Source organism: Macrobrachium rosenbergii, chromosome 18 (assembly GCF_040412425.1).
Source record: "Macrobrachium rosenbergii isolate ZJJX-2024 chromosome 18, ASM4041242v1, whole genome shotgun sequence".
Classification (NCBI taxonomy): domain Eukaryota; kingdom Metazoa; phylum Arthropoda; class Malacostraca; order Decapoda; family Palaemonidae; genus Macrobrachium; species Macrobrachium rosenbergii.
The window spans coordinates 12,547,282-12,567,673 of record NC_089758.1 but is presented as its reverse complement, the minus strand read 5'-3'; the positions used below and the strand labels follow the sequence as shown (position 1 = coordinate 12,567,673).

Here is a 20,392-nt window from a genome sequence, read left to right as displayed (position 1 = left end):
AACCTTCCCAACCCATTCTTTCCCTTTCCCTCCTATCAGCCATAGCTGGAGGAGGAAGGACCAGCTGGGAAAGTTTTCATTCCCTTCCTGATACTGGGATAATGGTCTACCCTGAGATACAGAATGCACTTGGTCAACAGACCCAGAACAGGAAGAGGAAAGGGGATGCTGAAATCCATCCATGTAAGCCTGAGGCTGTATGCGGGGTTAGGAGGGAGCAGTCTTTCTCTGGGATGCCTTGTTTGTCTTCCACATCAAGGGCTGGTCTGGAACAGATGTTGAAACATATGCCAGAGGTTCAACTATTGGAAGAGTGATTGCAACTGGAGGATTCCCTTCCTTGCAGAAGAGAAGCTACAACTCATTAGACAAGATGACAACTGTATAATTCCTCATCCCCTGATGAGATGAAATGAAAAGGACTTGTTACATTTGGGTTGGAAGAAAGGCTGGAGGGTGGCACTACTACTCACTGGGAAGAGGACTATGCACAAAGATAACAAAGGAATGAGGGCCACAATATTCATACAGAAAAAGTAGTACTTATGTGGGTCAACCAAGAAAGGGTATATGAAGTGACCACACAGATGCTTAAGTCCCTTGAACCAACGTTGGTCATGTTTCTTCTCCATAATGATATAAATTACTACAAAAGGTACACAACTGAAGCAAAGAAGGATGAAAGAAAGAAGGGTAACATGCTACTCATCCAGTCCAACAACCACACAAGAGATGTGGAAGACATCTCCACTTTACAGTGGGTGAAGGATAAGTGGTTAGTTGGGTAGGCAAGTATTCCTCCACTCATCCCCGTTTTATCACCAGTTAACTACTTTGTTAACATATTCAACAACCGTCCCAGCTCATGCTGAAGGATATCTCCTATTAGAAAAGGTGGTGGTTTGTATTTCCATAGGAACAACTGAAGTAAGCCAGATCATCTATTAAGGAGCTAACAGCTTGGGTTGTTCCCGTGAGAGTTGATAACTGGCTCAGTAGTCTGCTGAGCTCCTTATCATCACTTCATAAGAGGAGATTACCTCTTGAATATAGTTCTGAAATATTCTTACACAGTTACATATTGTATATTGTATTCAACAGATGTTTTATCAACTGGGAGAGTGCTAGCTGTTAATGTTTAACTCTTATCATTTAACCTTTGGAAGTTTTTTATATACAACTATATGATAAAGGATGCATTTTATTCACATTATTGAAACTCCAAGAAGAAAGGATCTATCATGGAATATCAAGGTTGATGATGGGTAAGGTGTATGTTCATTAATGCCTTTGAAATACTGAAATCCAAACATTTAGCACTAACTCCCTTCACCAATATTTTTAACTTGCCTGATTCTTGCATCATGTTAAGTTTCTGCATCTTTACACAAATTTTTCTGGAAACTATATAGATGCAATTTTAGCAGTGTCCATTTTGCCCTGAGCAATATTGCATTTTGTCTATTTCCAATTGCATTTTCCCACCAAGCTCCCTCTTAACACTTGCAGTAGCTGACATCAGTAGTCAGCTGTAATTTGGAATTGGGAATGGTATTTACATGGACAATTTTGCAATATACTATACAGTGTCAAACTTAAGATGTGCCAAGCATACCATCAATAATGCTACAGTAAAAGTTGACTCATAGGCCTTATCAGTAAGTTTCCAATTCTTCATTTTCCACCCCTACAAAGGACATTCCATTCTGCTTTCTTTGACCATCACAGTAATGGCCTTAGGTATTTGCTGGTGGCAGGTTTTGTGGATAACATGTTACTGCCTTAAATAGGGAGGTTTTTTTTATAGTTATATAGTTTTCTTTTAACTTCTCCAACCAGTACACAGCTCTTCAAGTGTCAGGTAAGTCTCAACACAAGGTTGAAATAATTCATATTTCAATATACTTTGGCTGAAATAGGACAGGAGAAGTAAAACTTTCATTAATATATAAAACAAATTAACAATAAGAATTGTTTTAACTAATATAAAACTACCTTAAACATTAAGATTTTAAAATTTTTTCAACTTCAACTTCTTGTGATCGCTCTCTTGACTCTGAAGTCCAGCCATGATCTGGTTGACCTTCCTCTTTCGTTCAGCATCACTAAAAAGAAAATGAAAAGAAAATTTACACTTCCTGGAATATCTGGCATTCATATATCCTGACCTGTTCAAATTTAAAATGGTATTTTCATTATAAAATAAGTTTTTAAATATACTTACCTGGTAGTTACATATATATAGCTTTATCCCGCCGATTCGTCGCATACGGCAGCAGAAATTCAAAATTCGCGGCAATCGCCGATAGATGGTCAGGTGGCCATACCTGGCGCCCTCTACCAGGTAACTAGAACCATTCCCAATTGTCCTCAGAAATTCCATGCCCCTGTTCTCAGAGGGGAGGAGGGAGGACCTTTTATATATGTAACTACCAGGTAAGTATATTTAAAAACTTATTTATAATGAAAATACCATTTTTAAATATCTAACTTCCCTGGTAGTTACATATATATAGCTGATTGACACCATTGGTGGTGGGTTAGAGAACAAAACACCGTTGGGAATTGTATAATTACTAAACACTAAAAAATAGCTGTAAACATACTCTGGTTCTTACCTGATAAGGAAGCTGGCTTCATAATTATCCTGCCTCATTCGCCTGCATTCCTTGAGACCCAGCGACCCATCCAGGGGGCTGTAGAAAGTCTCTATGGGGCTGTCACGGTCCTCGACCTTAACATGACTAGACCACCACCCTTGCTATCCTGGCATAGCCATGGACAAAGAGAGCTGACCACCTGACCCACTAAAATCACTAAATAACACACTCCATAAAACCTAACTTAGACTTGCAACCCCAGACTGTGGAAGGTTGCAACAACCTTCTGACAACCTGTGAGTTCAAATCAAGAAAAGGCAAGGGTATAATACAAAAAAAAAAAAAAGGTTATAGGGTAGAGGCAGTAGTACCCTCTCCAACTCTGGCGCCGGAGGCAACGTACGGACAGGAACAGCAATCCTCATATTGGGTCTGTACTTCTTTCAGGTAACAATCTGCGAAGATAGATTTGCTTAAGCCAAAAGTCGCTTCCAAAATCGATTTCATAGACCTGTTGTGTCTATAAGCCATCAGTTGCCACAGCTCTTACCTCGTGCGCTTTGACTTTGAGGATTGAAAGCTTTTCTCGTCACATTCTTGGTGAGCTTCCCTTATTAAGTCCTTGATAAAGAACGCCAGTGCATTCTTTGATAAGGGTAACGAGGTTTCTTCACTGAGCACCAGAGGTGATCTGTCTGACCTCTCATGTTTCTGGTCCTTTGTAGATAAAATTTTAGGGGCCCTAACTGGACAAAGGCCTCTCTCTTTTCCTGTCCTACTAAATGAGACAGCCCTGGTATGGAAAAAGATCTGGGCCATGGTTGAGAAGGGTTCTCGTTCTTGAGAAAACCAAGTTGAAGTGAGCATACTGCATTTTCCCCATTGAAGCCTACTTTCTTGCTAAAGGCTTGTAGTTCTCCTACCCTCTTGGCTGTAGCCAAAGCGACCAGGAAAAGGGTCTTCTTAGTGAGATCCTTCCATGAAGCCTTGTCGAGAGGTTCAAACCTATTCGAGGGTTAAAAATTTTAAGACTACGTCCAAGTTCCAAGAGGGTGGGTTGTCCTTCCTCTTAACTGTCTCAAAAGGACCTTATGAGATCCGTGAGGTCCTTGTCTCCGACACATCAATATTTCTGTGGCGGAAGACGGAAGCAAGCATGCTCGGTATCCCTTGATGGTAGATACTGCTAGGTTTCCTTGGGTTTTCAAATGCAGAAGAAAATCTGCCAGTTGAGTTAGAGAGGTACTGGAAGAGGAAATGTTGTTTTTCCTGCACCATTCCCTGAAAACGTCCCACTTTGATTGGTACACCTTGAGTGTGGGCGTTCTCCTCGCTCTCGCGATGGCTCTTGCAGCTTCCTTGAAAAACCCTTCGCTCTTGCCAGTTTTTCGATAGTCGAAAGGCAGTTAGGTTGAGCGAGGAGATTTTGATGGTATCTCTCTATATGTGGCTGTCTGAGTAGATCGTTCCGACAAAGGTAACGATCTGGGGTGTCTACTAGCCACTCCATCACCTCCGTGATCCATGGTCTCATGGGCCAAAATGGAGCTCTATCAGGGTCATGCACGGGCGGGCGTCGTTCGACTCTCTGAACTTCTTCATGACTCTGTCTAGGATCTTGAATGGAGGAAAAGCGTGCATGTCTAGTCCCTCCCAATTCATGAGAAGCGTCCACCGCCACTGCTTCCTGGTCTGGGACTGGAGGCAGTAGACTGGTAACCTCTTCGTTCTCTGTGTTTGCAAAGAGGTCTATTGACGGTTCTCCCCACAGATTCCAAAGCCTGTTGCACACATCGTGATGTAAAGGTCCATTCTGTCGTGAGAACCTGTCTTCCTCTGCTGAGAAGATCCGCTCTGACGTTCTTCTCTCCCTCTGTGGCGGGTGATCAGAGTTAAGTTGTTCGTTTCTGCCCACAGCAGGAGATCTTTGGCTGCCTCGTAAAGGGAAAACGAGCAGTGCCACCCTGTTTCCTGATGTAGGCCAACGCTGTGGTGTTGTCTGCGTTGACCTGTACAATCTTGTTCTGGACCTTCTCCTGAAAGTGGACTAGTGCAAGATGAATGGCCCCAGTTCCTTGACATTTATATGCCATTTCTTCTGATGGTTTTCCATAGACCTGAGATCTCGCCCTTCCCCAGCGTTGCACCCCATCCCATGTCCGATCGTCTGAATACAACACTAGGTGGGGTTCTTTAGTTGAAGTTCGAGGCCTACTTGAAGTTTTTGGGGTCGTTCCACCAACTCAAATGTTTTTGATTCCCAGAGGGATCGGAATCCACGTCTCAGATCTTGGCCTCTTTTCCAATAGCTTGACAGATGGAACTGAAGTGGACGTAGATGTAGTCTTCCCAGGAGGCAATTGTTCGATCGAGGAGAGGGTCCCCAGCAGACTCATCCACTCCCTCGCCGAACAGGTCCATCTCCCTAGAAAGAGCTTCACCTTTCTAAGCAATCTAGAATGCGTTTCGGGGCTGGAAAAGCCCGAAAAACCACTGACTGAATCCTCATCCCCAGGTAGATGATGTCCTGTGAAGGCGTTAGCTGCGATTTGGCTAGATTTACTACCAGACCTAATTGTTGCGTCAAATTCATTGTAACTTGCAGATCCTCCAGACACTTTGCTTGCGATCTGGCTCTGATTAGCCAATCGTCCAGGTACATCGAAATCCGTATCCCTTTTAGATGTAACCAGTGAGCTCGTTCGATGCCACTCGAGAGAAAGCGTAAGGAGCCGTGCTTTAGTCCAAAACAAAGTGCTCTGAACTGATAGGTTGTCCCGAGATGCACAAACCTCAGATATTTTCTGTAGTTGGGTGAATTGGTGCGTGAAAATCGGCGTCCTGTAGGTCTATTGAAACCATCCAGTCTTCCTGTTTGGTGCCTGCTAGGACTGACGCAGATGTCTCCATGGCAAACTTGACTTTGCTTACGTACTTGTTCAGTGGACTTACGTCCAGAACTGGTCTCCAACCCCCGAGCTCTTGGGTACCAGAAAAAGTCTGTTGTAAAACCTCTGACGAGAGGTCCTTTACCTCTTCTATTGCTGCTTTTGATAGCATCTGGGTCACCTGTTCTTGAAGAGCTGCTGCTTTGCTCCCCGAGTAAGTAGCTGTCAACTCAACGGTTCTTGTGAAAGAGGGGGCTTCCTTAGGAAGGAATCTTGTATCCTTCCTTCAAAACTTCGACTGTCCATACGTCCGCTCCTTTGGCTCCCTCTTGCCAAAAAGTGGGATAACCTGGCTCCCACTTGTGTCTGGAGGTTGTTGTGATCATTTCTTGGATTTGGGTTGCTGCTTGGGGTTCTTACAGTTGTCCTCCAGCAGCCATTCTCTGACTTCCTCTCGAAAGGGCTCTCCCACGAAAGGGCTGACGCGTAGGAGGAGCTTCCTTGTCCTTCCTGGCTAAAAAGTTTGCGGAAGAACTTTCCTAGCAGTCCTTGTGATCAGATCTTGCGTTGATTGTTGCGCAGGGCTGCTGATAAGTCCTTAACCAGCTCTGAAAGGAAGAGCTGTTTAGATAAGGAGCATACAACAGTTCAGATTTCTGAGCTAAAGTCACTCCAGGCGACCGACGAACACAACATAGCTCGTTTCTTGATAACACCTGCTGTGAAAAGGGCAGAAAGTTCGACCCGACCCGTCCCTCACAGCTTTATCGAGACAGGCAATAGGTGCATTTGCGTGTCATTCTTCTGATCTGACACCTCTGCAAGAGCTGCAAGAGTCCAGTCCATCAAGCTGAAGACTTCAATAGTTCTGAAGGCGCCTTTTCAGCAAATGATCCAACTCGAAGTGGACCACAGAACCTTGGCTTTAGTCATGGCTGTTCTCCGTGAAGAGTCAACGAGTCTGGAGAAGTCCCCTTGGGAGGAGGCAGGAACTCCCAAACCGAGAGCTTCCCCAGTCTCGTACCACACGCTGGATCTAGAAGCCAATCTTGTCGGGGAAAGGAAAAAGTTGTCTTTCCTTGTTCCTTCTTCTTCAAAATCAATCATTCAGTGTCGAAAAGGCTCTCTTCACTGATTTGGCCAACACTGTCTTTTGAATGAGGAAGACTTCTGGGGTCTGCCCATCAAATATTGGGAGGAGGACTCAGTGCGGCCTGATGAAAATCATTAGGAAATAAGTCCGCCAAAAGAGTAAGAAGTCTTTTCAGATCAGCGGCATGAAGAGTTTCTTGAGTTTCCTCTTCGAGATTTCTTCCAAGGGATCCGCTATTTCCGATGTCGAACGAGGGGAAGCGTGTGAATCGTGCTGCTTGCGTCGTCATCGTCCAACTTGCTGCGAGGAGCCGCGATCCTTGTTCCTCCGTCACTCGTGCGGCTTGTTGCGAGGAAGGCGTCTATGAGCGCTGCAACTTGCGCGGTTTGCGTCTTGCTGGTTGTTAGCGTCTTGTTGTTCTGATTCTTGCCTTACCCTCTTCTTGGGTCTGTTGACGTCCTTAGATTCCTTCTTGTGTGTTTCTTCTCTTAGTCCTTGCGACTTGTAAGAGTCAAAAAGAGCGCTTTGAGGACTGCTGGACTTCCGACAAGAACTTTACTTGAGGTGCCGCTTGCTGCTGGGAAACAACTGGAGATGGCACTGCACTAGCTTCCACAACTTCGGAGACTCTAGCTGGGATCTTTTGATGAAGAGGTGGTGGCGCAGCTTGCGACACGTCCCATTCTGGGGAGGAAGCGTGAACTGAAGTCATGTATCGTCTTCTTCCTCCGGCCAGGCTATCGTCTTACGCCTCTGTTTAGGCGCAGAAACGCCGTCTTCTTCCGACAGGAATCTCTCTGGAGAGCTCCATTTGCTGCAAGAGGGTTGTTGGAGGCGGGAAGGGGACCTACGTCTCTTGATAGGTCTAGACTCTTGTGACTGGCGCCAACCACGTCTGGGTCTTGCGTCATCCGAGGGAGAAGACGAACACGTCCTCATCTCGCCTTTCCTGCGGCGGGGCGTCCTGGGATGCGTCAACAGGATCGCTCGAGGGCGTCCGCTCGTTGTTCAACGTCTCTCACCTCCCTTAGCCTGTCGACGTTCCTTCTCCCAGGGGTTGGGGAGCATGGAAGAGGTCTAGGGCTAGGGCGTGACAGACACGAACGGACGCACCCTCCACTGCACTAACACTGTCACCGAACTTTTGTTGCAAACTATGCACTGCCCCACATCACTTCCCTATCCGAAGAAAGGGATTGTACAGAAACTCCTATGGCGAAATAGCAGCCATTATATCCTTTAAAGACGGATTACTTACTCCCGACTCCGCGGGAGGATGGTACTAAAGCCTTAGGGTTAGGATCAGGAATATTAGTATCAGACAAGTTAGAGAAGGACTTGACTATCAGAAGACCTAGCTGAAAGGACACTGGAAGATCTAGCTCTCCTAATTCTGTCCTTTTCCAATCGCCTCACATAGCGATCATACTCTCTCCACTCTTTCTCGGACAAACTTTCACACTCCTTGCATCTATCATCAAGTGCACACACATGATCTCTGCATTTCTTACAAACTGTGTGGGATCAAGAGCAGCCTTGGGAAGCCGGTTCTTGCATCCCTAACACACATTCTAACAACAGGGTCAGCCATCTTGAAAAGCAAGTACAAAGAACAATTTGTAACAGTCAGAAATCGAACAGATAGGCTAACAATGAGAAAACGAAAAATCCAGGAAGATCCAAAATCAGCGAAAGCCATCAACAAAAACCAAACAAGTAATGGGTACTTCACCAATTGTAGTAAAGCAAACCAAAGTAGAGCGAATTTCCAACGTGTTGATAGAACGACGGCAGGAATTTCTGAGGACAATTGGGAATGGTTCTAGTTACCTGGTAGAGGGCGCTCAGGTATGGCCACCTGACCATCTATCGGCGATTGCCTTGAATTTTGAATTTCTGCCGTGCTTGTATGACGAATCGGCGGGATAAAGCTATATATATGTAACTACCAGGGAAGTTAGATATTTAAAATCTCATGCTACAGAAATCATGGTACAGAAAGGATGAAAATAATTATGGTGATATTTTGAAAGAATAAAAAGTAAATAATACTCATTTTGGTACCAAAAATCAAATAATTGACAATAACGAGCAAAAATAAAAAATTTTAAATAATGTTTACTTGTTCCTACAGGGTTACAAACACTATGCCTTTTACATAAGGAGTATCCTTCTGTGCATGCACAAGGGTGGTATTCAAATGTTTCTTGTTCTCAGTCCTTTTGTGTGTGCTGGCCATTTCCTTTGCATGATTCTTGTGATTTATCAATCCTAAGTGCTTAATTATGTGACTTTTGTTCCTGAAAGTTCTAGTGTTGGTTTTTTTTTTCAGTGCTTTTTGTCAGTTCTTGTCTCGATGGAGAACAGACAAAGACGAAATACATCAACAGCTGTGTCATTTTTTGGTAATACAAATATTAACTTTTCAGGTGTCCATAAAGCACTCATGATCTCCTGAGGTAGGTACCCATGGTTACAATGGTCTTGGCTTTGCAGACTGCTGCATTGGAAAGGATTTTTTGTCTCAGTAATCCTTCCTAGAAAACTTCCTTCAATGGGTTGGTATGGCATTCAGAATGCACTAGGAAGCAGAGGTCTTTCAGGTGTTCTCCTTTGGACCCTAAACACATATACTACCCAGGACTCCGCTCCCTGCTCCTGCCACACAGCCAAATGATGAGACAGGCAACCCCCTACTTATGGCAACGAAAGAGGGGGATCCCCAATTCCCTCCTTGGCACCACCAGAGAGGTAAATGACAGGGCCGACAAGACTCTGCCCTTCTCAGAGGAAGAAGACTGGGCTCTGGTTCTGGATTTAGGAGCAGGCAGCTTCCTCATTACCCCAGACATAGAAGGCTTGGCCAAAGCTGCATTTGAAGCAGAAGACAAGAATCTGCCACCCCCTGATCCATTACTGCTTCCACCTTATTCTTTGGAAAGAGTAAGAACAAGCCCAACAACGAACTGTTTCATAACGAGAAACTATTCATGCAAAACCTGACGAGAAAAGCAGCAGGGAAGAAGTTTGCACATTCTGCAGGAGGTGAGGGAACTCCTAGCCCTGTAGATGAAGGCATTTACCTCCTCCAAAACACCCTGTGCAAGGTGCGACCACAGTAACTGAACTGAAGGCCTCGTGGCAAACCACACATCTTGATAAGTGGAAGAAAACACAGGAGACTTCTCCCTGGAGTAGGATCACTTTAAAATATTAGCTTGCCGGAGAGCGTAAATGTTGCAAGCACGAAGTCAGAGTCGGTTCCCACTTAGAATCTCCTGAAGAAGGCCACAGTGGGGAAGCTAACTCCCTGATAACCTGGGAGTGATCTGTAGCATCATAAGCTGAGCAAGCAGGTTGCACATGACCCTCCCTCTCTGAACCGGGGGAGCAATGAGAAGGCCTGTTCCGCACACCTGCCTTCCCACAATCATCTGCAGAGCAAGCAGAACACACAGCCTCACAGTGGGATGAGGCAAGAGCAGACCCCAAGCCTAAGATCAGCCATTACCGCAGCACCAGCCCTGCTAGAGGTAGAACAATAACCTCCAAGTCTCCGAGGATGACACAGCTGCTGTTAGAGCACCCCCATCAAAAGCTGCTATGTCCTCTTTATGCCTAGTGCTCCTCCTCCTTGAAGCAGCACTTGCAGAGGGAAGAGGAATGGAAGATAGAGGTAAGATGGAACTAAATGGGCTGAGGCATCACTGGAAGAGGTGTTAATTAAAGAAGGCAGTGAACACTTCCTGTCCTTTTTCTCCTCCTCTTAGCAAACTTAATCCCTCCCTCTGCAAGAAGCGCATGTAGTATGGGGGGGGCCATTACTGCTGGCAACATAAACATAAACAACCCACAAGGGAGCAACATCCCTTGCAGCGATGTATTTCATGTTTTTTATGAATGGATACAAAACAAGAAAGACTGATTCAACATCAAAAAGAACAAACACACTGGAAGATTATGCAGTGAGTAAATGTTCAACCAGGCAGGTGGGGAGCACAGCAACACATCTGACACTGTCAGCAGCCAAAAGAAAAGTTTGAGGCGAATTCGGTTTCTTTAGGATACTCCCCCACTTATCCTTCATCTCCATCTGTAAACCACTTGGTTAAATACCTTGTTACCAAGATTTTGACTGGTTTCCAACTCACACTGAGAAATATTCCTATATAAGAGGAGATTGTTTGCACTGTAGGGACAAAAATTATTGTATACCTGAAAATAAACAAAATAAATAAAATATACCTCAAACTCTTGGATAAATAATCTTTTGTAAGAAAGCAATCAAATTATTCTGGCTGGTAATAAAAAATCTCAATTGCCTTAATTTAGCCACCTTTCATATTAAATGCAAGAAGAGACTATATCTTGCAAGTGCCAATTAAAAAACAAATTCAAAACCTCATAATTAGAATGTTTCCCACAGTTTTGAAGGAGAATAACTAATCTAATAATTTTAAGATTATATATGGAAAAGGAGGAAGGTTGTCAACAACTTACCTTTGCAAAGTTTCCATGAGTTGTTGCCTGGCTAAGAATGCTGTGTCCCTTTGGATTTCTCGCTTTGCACCCTTTCGCTCTCTCTTCAACTTCTGTAATAGTTTCTGTTTTTCTTGGAAGTCTTTGGTACCAACAGATTTCTTCATACCTTCAATTCTGTTGGGGAGATAATAGGTTAAAATAATTACAATTCCCACTCATGCTAAATATCCAACCTTTAACTTACTCTGGCCATAAGAGGTCCTATAAAGGATGCTGAAATCTGATAGCTTGTTGGATTTTCCTAATGTCATATTGCACTAATAATTACCTTAGTAATTATTAGTAATAATGATTTGGTTAAAAATATCCCATCCCCTTATTTTGCAAGACTTTTAAGAAAATTCCACTGAGTGAAATGTTAAAATCTGAAGTAACACCAATAATTAAAGATTGTTGATACATCTAATTTTAGTAATATGATTGCAAAATTAATGAGTCAGCCACTAAAAAGTGTTTCTAATAAGGTGGTTTTCCTTCTTAACTACTTGTCAGATACTTTAGGAGTGGAATCATTTATATAAATAGTGAAGAGCTTCTGTTATTTATTATACTGTATATATACTCCATCACTGTCCCTGCTCTTACTTTCCACTTATTGAGTTTTATTACTATTAAAATCTGTCAAAGCTGTTGTGGCTACATGTAGTAGGAAAGGGTGTACATTCATTATTTGTTTTCACCCATTACCTGGTCCAAGAGTACTGCACATCAAATGTATAAGATCTGATAACTAATACACATAACAGGAATAAATTCAAAAGAGAAAGTTAGTAGAGTAGAAAATATTTGGAATGATAAGAAAAACACCTATGAAAGGGGCAGGAAAAGCAGCTGGGCAAACAAGCTGATATGGAGAGTCAAAAGGGGAATGAAAAGTGGTGGTGGAACAGTGGTAAAAGGTCCAGAAGATTTATCAAACTCAAGGAAAAGGCAAAGATGATCTGGGGCAGTCCAGTGTCATGGAAGATAGAGAAGGAAATAGCTTGCATATTGATGATGACATGAAAACAATGATGGTCTGATAAAGCTTCTTTTAAACAGAAACTGAATGGGATTTGGTGAGGATGGGGAGAGTGGAGGGGCCAGTGATGGAGATACAATCTATAGAGGTAAAGAAGGCTACTAGCAAAAAGAATAGGTAGGCACCAGGTCCATCCGAGATGCAAGCTGAACTGCTGAAGGTACTTCATGTAAAGGGGAAAAAATGGATACTAGAACTTGAAATGGCAACCTGGAATGAAGTAATGGCAAATGCTTAGGAAGAATGTAATGGTAATCAAGTTTAAACAGATGTGAAATATTATGGAGTGTAGTAATTACAGAAAAATCAAGCTAACAGAACATGTGTTCTATTAGTCTGAGACTACAAGCAATTGAAAAGATTGGTGATTAACAGCAGTACACTTTCACTGGAGGAAGAGGTACAGTTGATGATGTCTTTATAGTAAGACAGTTACAGGATAAGAAGCTGGAATGTAAACAAAAGTTCTGTGCATTTCTAGACCAAGAGAAGGCATTTGATGGAACACCAAGGGTGATAGTGTTTTGGTTTAAGAAAGAGGAAAGTGACAGAAAAGTTGATCAAGTTTGTTGAAAAGATTTAGAACTAGGACAGCAGTAATAACAGCTTGTGGCAAAACCAAAATGTTTAAAATCAGAGTTAGTTTACATCAAGGATCAGCACATAGCCCATTTCTGTTTATAATGGTTATGGATGCATCAGTGAAGGTATTAGGAATGAAAATCTATAGGAATTGTTGTATGTACATAAACTGGTGGTTATGGCACAGATTGAAGAAGAATTGCAAATAAGTATAAGAAAGTGGTAAATGTCAGTAAAAGTGAGGTTATGGTGTCCAGCAAACAGGGAGGGGATATGTTATTTATACAAGATAGAAGAGGCCTACATTTAAAACGCATAGAGAATTTCATATACTTAGGCTCTACTTTAAGCCAGGAGGGAGGGTATGAAGCTGAGGTTGAAAGCAAGATAAAAGAATGCTAAATAAACTAAAAATACAGATCTGTTGTACCATAATCCAGCCAGGGATGATGTTTGGTTCAGAAACATGGTTATTAAGAAGAAAGGAGGAACAGAAACTGGAGTGAACAGAAATGAGAATGCTGAGGTGGATTTTGGGGATCTCACTGCATGAGTGACTAGAAAATGGAGAAATCAGAAGTGCAGGAGGGGTAAAGATTACTAATATGATATGAGTTGAGACGGAGATGGTCTGGGCAAGTAGTGAGTACGAAGGAGTGAAGATGGCTTAGATCGAACTGTTAAGGATAAAGGGTTGAGAGGGAGGCAAAGGATTAGATGGCACGATAAAGTTATGAAGGAAGATGTTCTAGACAATAATAGCTGTAGAAGGTACATTAAGGCAACTGTCCCCTTAGCTTAAGGATAACACTGGGCATGAAGAAGAGATTGTACTACATTAATATTTCTGCTCCTTTCCTTCCATTATATAATGACCTTTCTTTCTCACCTTTAAATATGAAAATTTTTTTATAAAATTATTTGGATACTTACAATTAGGTGTGATTGGCATTCAAAATAAAATAAAAAAGCTTGACCACCCTGCTAAGACTGTCACTGTAATCACCCATTTCCAACCAGGTGGCACTGAAATGTTTACATACTTGTCAGAATTCTTCATGACCATCCACTAAGATGTGGGGAGGCTGGGTGGGTTTCCACTTTAACAGTGGGTAAGTATCCAAATAACTATTTTTTCATAAAACTTTTCATTATTCAGAATGAATCTTACTTTCTGCTAAAGTTAGCTGACTACCACATTGAATGAGGATGGTGGGTTAGTGCAGCTAGAGAAACAACTGTTAAGCCAAGCAAACTAAAAGCTCTGACCTTTGTAATAAGGGGAAAAAGCTTCTCAACATTCCTGCCTGTTGTGTGGTCCTTACTGGTAAGTACTGTTGCCAGATGTTGGAACCACAGCAGGGTAGCGAGACTTGTCAGAGGATCATTACCGTACAGGAAAAAATCAGCCAGAAATAGTCAAAATTATTACTAGGGCCAATTCACACCGTCCACACATGAATAAGGCATGAAGAATTCTGACAAGAACGTAAACATTCCAAAGCCACTTGGTTGGAAACAGGTGATTACAGAGACAGTCCTAGCAGATTAGTCAAGCACTATTTTTTTTTCTTTTATTTGAATGCCAATCGCACCTAATGGCACAGAGATATAAGCTAACTTTAACAGTAGGTAAGATTCATTCCAAATCTTTTTTTTTTTTTTTTTTGCTTTCTGCCCTATTACATATGCCTGCATTAGACTAGAGTAGATGTCTCTACAAATCACGAGTCATTCTAAAAATATACTCACACTCTTTCAATTGCTGGTTCATACATCTTTAGGGACTTGGGTTTCTTCGCTTCCTTGACTAATGCCTGTTTTGGTCCTGGCAAACAGTCAATGGCACTCTTTAGTCCAGTGATCATCTCCTTTAGTGAACTTGGGTAATGATCTAAACAGATGGCTTCCAGGATTTTGGCTGTTGGCTCCATCAAAGCCTTGACTGATGGAAGCTTTGACCAACAATCACATAGACAATGCAGAAGCTTCACTGTTTTACTCAAGACGTTTACCTTGAAATTATCAGTTATTTCCTTGCCCTTATCATTTAAAGAAGCAAGAGACAATTTTGGCAATGTTTCCCTGTAAAATAGAAAGGTTTCTCATTAGATTCAGAAACATAAGGCACAGAGGAATAACTGCTCCAAACAACCGAACTGAAGTATGTATTACAGGAAGTGTTGGCGTCATTATACTGACTGGTAACTCTTACAGTTGGAAAAATCAAAGAATGATGATGCAAAGAAAGCAAATTCATAACAGTTATTTACTTAAAGTATGTAATACAGTAATACTGACAAAAAAGGAAGATATGTGTCCTGAGCAGTAACATTTTTCACTAAGAGCATGCTTATCCAGACTCAACTTATTTTTTGTTACTAAGGAAGTAGAACATTATATAACTGTACATATTATGAACAGAATGGCTCATATACAGCCTTCAAACCTAGTTAGCAAATGCACCCAATAAAACTTTAATGAAATGAAAAGGATAAGCACACCTAACAGCAACAATTAACAAAATAGATATTGGTTTACAAGAAACACAAAGCAACCTTCATTAAAAAATTCTAGGAGAAACATGTAACACTTAATCTAGGATATACAGCAAATACAATACAGTCTTCCCAAATTATAACTTACTCTTCAATGTTGTTTTCTAATAGTAACAAGGAGGATGCAGCACCAAAGCGTTTAAAAGGAGGATTTATTGGAAGTTTCACTTTTTTCTTTGCCTCTATTGACAATGACAGTAGTCCATTAAGGGCATTTGGCAATTCTGGTACAAATCTCTTGGACATACTTAAATACTGGAATGATAAAAATTCCACATTAAAGTTACCTATTATGCACATCATACAATTTACAGTCTACAGAATATATTCACCAATGTATGCTACGAAAGCTATGAAACAATGTTTTTACAATAAAATGTATTTCTTCATACAAACATATAAGCATAATTAGCCTTATTTCATGCAAAATGGACCCACCTGGCATGCCCAACTCTCAGTTCACTGTCTGCCGACTAACCCACTCCAAAAGTCAGAATCAACTAGAAACATCAACACTGTGCCTCAAACATAAATAAAAAGCATGCTACGGAAACCTGAGCCCTTGGTAAAACTAAACAACAGAAAAGCACAGAGCACGCAAACTTTCAGGGCACTGATCCTCAGCTGTGTGAGGACCTCTTGAGAATTATCTTCTATGAGCAAGTATGAATCAGCTGGAATTGCAATGAGAAAGGGAAATTGAGAGTAAAAAGGTCTGAGAGGTGTATCAGGAGGAAAACCTCACAGTTGCTCTAGAAACAGATGTTAGGAGAAGGTACAGTAAAAGGAATGAAAGGGGTTACAGCTAGGGGCCAAAGGGACACTGCAAAGAACCTTAAGTAATGCCTTCAGTGCACCGTATGAGGTGTACTGATGGCAATAACTCCCTACGAGGAACATGAATCTGTTGAAGCCGACTTAAATTAGAGGTCCTTAAAATGAAATATCAGCAAATCTTGAGAAAACATGGACGAGAGTGAGAAAGCCAAAAAAATGCAAACTTCTGGAGGCATAACCTGAGAGTCACCATAAGCAAGAAAAGAAAAACATCAGGAGAAGAGCAAAAACCAGGGAGTCCAAAAACCACGTCCTTACTAAGAGATTCTCAGCTATGAAGCTGGGAATAAAGCCTCTGTGTTGAAAAAGGTACGGAACTCACTGAAGCGCTCAAAAATGGTGAGAGCAAACAGAAACACAGTCCTGAGGGACAAAAAAAAAAAAAGGGGGGGGGAATATGTCTAGCAGAAGCCCAAAAAGCAACAAGAAGAGCTTGGAGGCTCACTGAAGTTCTTGGAATGGCAAAAGGTGGATGCTGAAAAAAGCTTGAAAAGTTCTGTTACTGTTAGGAGCTGCTCTGTTCTATAAGATGCCCAAATACAGGGTAGGATGAAGACTTGTTATATGAGAATAGTGAAAGCATACCAATGATCCCCAGAGAGAAGAAAAATTTGGTTATTACAGGAGTTGAGGACCAGGGCAGAGTCATGACCCTCCTTTAGGATATGCACGAATATTGGCCCTGAAGAAGATGCCAATTACAGGTCATAAAATTGATGAAAGAGAATGTTCTAAACAACTTCCAAAAAAGAAGAAATCAGAATCACTGACCATGAGAACAGGATAAAAAAAAGAATTGGGCAAGGAGTCATCTGGGTGTTGGATACAGCTGCAGTTTTCAAGTCTGCATGGCTAAACAGGAAAAGTATGAAGACACAAGAAGTTACAAGGAGGACTGAGACAAACAAGGGGAACAGGAAGAAGACTACACAAAAGAAATCTTAGAATAGGTTGAGCAGTCAAAGCAGAATTAGCAGGACAGGGGTCACTTGTCACACAGCAGAATCTGCTACAATGAAGCACAAACAAAACTCATGGACACATATTGAGATGAGAGAACTGCAACTGTCTGGCACCAGTGCACCTCATGAAAGAACTGAGGAGAAGAACCCAATGGAAGATTTTACCAGGTAGATGACACAAGCAGATACTCCCCTTGAAAGAGAAACAAGACATGACGAAGCTAAAGGATCAGGCAGCTGACGTTGCAAAACATTACAGGAATTGGGCCTGTTGTGCCAGAAAGCAAAGGTGTCCACCTCCTACATGACTCCTAGAACTCCTCAGCAAGGAGGAGGGCATCATGAGGAAATGAAGCAGATTCTTAGTAGCAACATACTAATATGGAATAATGAACCAGGACAGAGAACCAGAAACAAAAAATTAAGATCAGAAGCAACTCCAAGGGGAACACCAAGGTGCAATTAGATAACATTCTTCCTAAAGGTTAGCACAAACAGGTGGAAGCACAAGTATAACACAAAAAACATTAGAAGTAAATAATACCATAGAGAAACAGTGCACACAGGTAACTGCTACCATAAATAGACCAAAAACAGCATTTACTGGAAATATGTGAAAAATGACAAATTTTTAATTAATTTGTATTTTTCATACCTAACAAACTTGCAGTCTTAACGTAAGGATAAATTCACCTAGCACTAGCAGGAAACTGGTAAAAATCATATAAAATTGTAGAACAAGGAATTGGTGGCAACGGGGTTTGGCCAATGGGATGAGAGAAGCGGCATCCGGCAACCTCCTCTCACCCATGATGCCATGACACATTCAGTTTCTTCCAGCCCAGGTAACTAGATTGAGGGGAGGCAAAGGTGGGCAGTGTACGTTAATATCGCAGGTTTGTTAGCAATGAAAAATACAGATTAATTAAAAATTTGTCATTTCTTCATATGCAGAACAAACCTGGGTCTTAACATAAGGATAGACTCACTTTTGGTGGGAGGAAAGCATGTCATGAACCGACTGGAGGTTCGCCACAGCCGGTCTCACTTCCTGGCTAAGGGAAGGCAAAGGAAGGAAAAGTAAGCAACAACATAAATATATTAAAAAGGAAAGAACATATGAACACCAACAAGAAAAAGCATGTACTCACAGTGACACCAACTGAAAGAGAAGAATGAAAAGCAAAAACTCTCTAAACCATGATAAGACTTTTGGAAGGTAAAAATATATACAAATTTCTTCAGAATGAGTTGTGTTAAAAAAGAACATAAGGGACAAAACATCAAGATAACTGGGAAAGAACAGTGCAGAATCTGGGAAGCACAGCATATGTCCAGCACTGATGAAGCCAGACAAAATGAGAAACATTTCAGTTGGCAACATCACTGAGAGAAAGGGCAGCACAATGGAACCTTTTATGTCGGGATCACAGAGTCCGTTTCACACAGTACAAGGCTCATCAAGATTAATGGGTTTTGTGTGACAAATGTATGCCAAAGGAAATATGTATACCTCAACTGTACTTATTACTTACCTCACCCTCATTAACTATACATCACTAGGCTTTGGAGTAACTTTCCTCCACTATGGACAGATTTTGTAACTACATCCTACGAATGGTCAGATGATAGAAACACAAAAATTGTTACCTACCTCATACAAGAGATAAGATGTAAACAAAGCTGCTGTGATATCTCTTTTCGTGTTGACTTTGGCTTGACCTAAAAGCTGTGACAAAAATGTAATAACAGGGGTCATCACAGGATGAATGTAGTCAGAAGATGGAAAAAGGACTCCAGCAACTTTCAAGAACACAAACTGTAATAAAAGAAAAATACATTTTTGTAAAAACTAAATTACTTCAATAGAACATCACTATCACAGCCTATTTTGCACAATTTGTGAAATCCTAGAAACTTCCTCCGGCTGTAGAGGAAAAATGATCAGCTGGCTCTTGTAGGCTGGCATATGCACTTTTGTATAGTTTGATTCAGCTACAAAAGACCATGGCATCAGGATGAGGGCCATTTTTGTTTGAAAAATAATTTCTAATGAAAATAAAATTAGATTTTTAAAAATACCAATTTTCATATTAAACCTGGATATTTCTATACTTAACTAACATATAGCTATACATTTTCAAGTTGCAGGCTCCCTTTAGCAGTTGAGAAAAAATAAAAGAAAACGAAGGGGTTGTACCTGGTTGTACCTCATTTATCAGCCTATCTCATCTTTCAATTTACCTTCCCTCTGGAAGGTAAGGATAAAGCAACACCATTTTCTATGCCTCAGTTAGTTTTTGCCCTCTGGATTGCGGAACTGCTGGTGGATACTATGAGTGGTGGGTAAGCATAGAAATAACTAATATTAATTTAAAAATTGGTGTTATTGCTATGATTCTAACTTAACATCCATATAGATGACTACCATACTGACAAGGGTGGTGGGATGGTACAGCTCTTAGCAACGGCTGGTAAATCAAACCCCACAGAAAACCTGAATGGTTTTAAAAGTAAACCAACAAGTGACTTGCCTGATGTAGGTAATCCCACTGGCAGCCCCTGCCTCCAGTCAAGGATTGACATCAAAGATAATGACCTCGTGGGGTATGCAAATTTCAGAGGTACCACTAGAGAGGGACTTGCTTTAATATCATGTCAGGAGTGATCTTGAGCCAAAGAATGTATCGCACAATGTCAAAACTGACCAGATTAGCTAAAAATATCTACTTAATGGCAGGTATGTTCCTAAACACAATGCTGTATGTATACCTTCATAATCCCCATAACTAAATACCACGGTTTTTAAAACAAATGAGAAGAGTTTTCTTCTGGCCCTTGCCATTCAAGTTAGATAGCCCAAGCAGCAACTAAGGGACTTGATGTATGACAATTTCACGAGTCCTTTATGTAGTAAGACACAAAAACGGAATTGCATCTCTACTGTGCCGCATCAGTATCTTCTGACTACAAATTCTTTATAAAACCCAAGACATAGCCACAGCTCAAACTTCATGTGACTTCACCTTGAGAACAGGTAGAAAGGACTCGTCTAAAACTAAAGAATGTACAAGTGACATTATGTATTTAGATATCAGATTATACAGGTTTCTAATACTGTTGCATAAATTATGTACATTTCTCTCTATAAGCTTAACGCTGCATAAAAACCTTAGAGGCTCTTCACCTACCACCAATCATGGGAGACTATGATCTGGGGTACATTACGGGAAATGTCAAAATGCACAAGGGAGGTAACCCCTGCGCCCCATCATCAGTCAGATTCCTGCCCTGATGTACCAGTTGGCC

The 20,392-nt window shown here is 41.5% G+C and overlaps 1 protein-coding gene across 4 annotated transcripts in view; it reads right to left on the bottom strand.

The window, feature by feature from the left end:
- Window positions 1–1,185: 1,185 nt before the first annotated feature.
- The window catches only part of l(3)07882 (Nucleolar protein 14 homolog l(3)07882), a 55,585-nt gene continuing 36,378 nt past the window's right edge, over window positions 1,186–20,392 (bottom strand). For 3 of the 4 annotated variants that reach the window (XM_067120342.1, XM_067120343.1, XM_067120344.1), the window contains exons 12-16: window positions 18,738–18,902; window positions 15,373–15,539; window positions 14,479–14,811; window positions 11,082–11,237; window positions 1,186–2,105 (exon numbers count right to left, since the gene is read on the bottom strand). In XM_067120342.1, the coding sequence (XP_066976443.1) occupies window positions 2,012–2,105; window positions 11,082–11,237; window positions 14,479–14,811; window positions 15,373–15,539; window positions 18,738–18,902 (915 nt within the window). In that variant the 3' untranslated portion in view covers window positions 1,186–2,011. The remainder of the gene's footprint in view (window positions 2,106–11,081; window positions 11,238–14,478; window positions 14,812–15,372; window positions 15,540–18,737; window positions 18,903–20,392) is intronic. The other variant, XM_067120345.1, reaches the window with a different exon arrangement.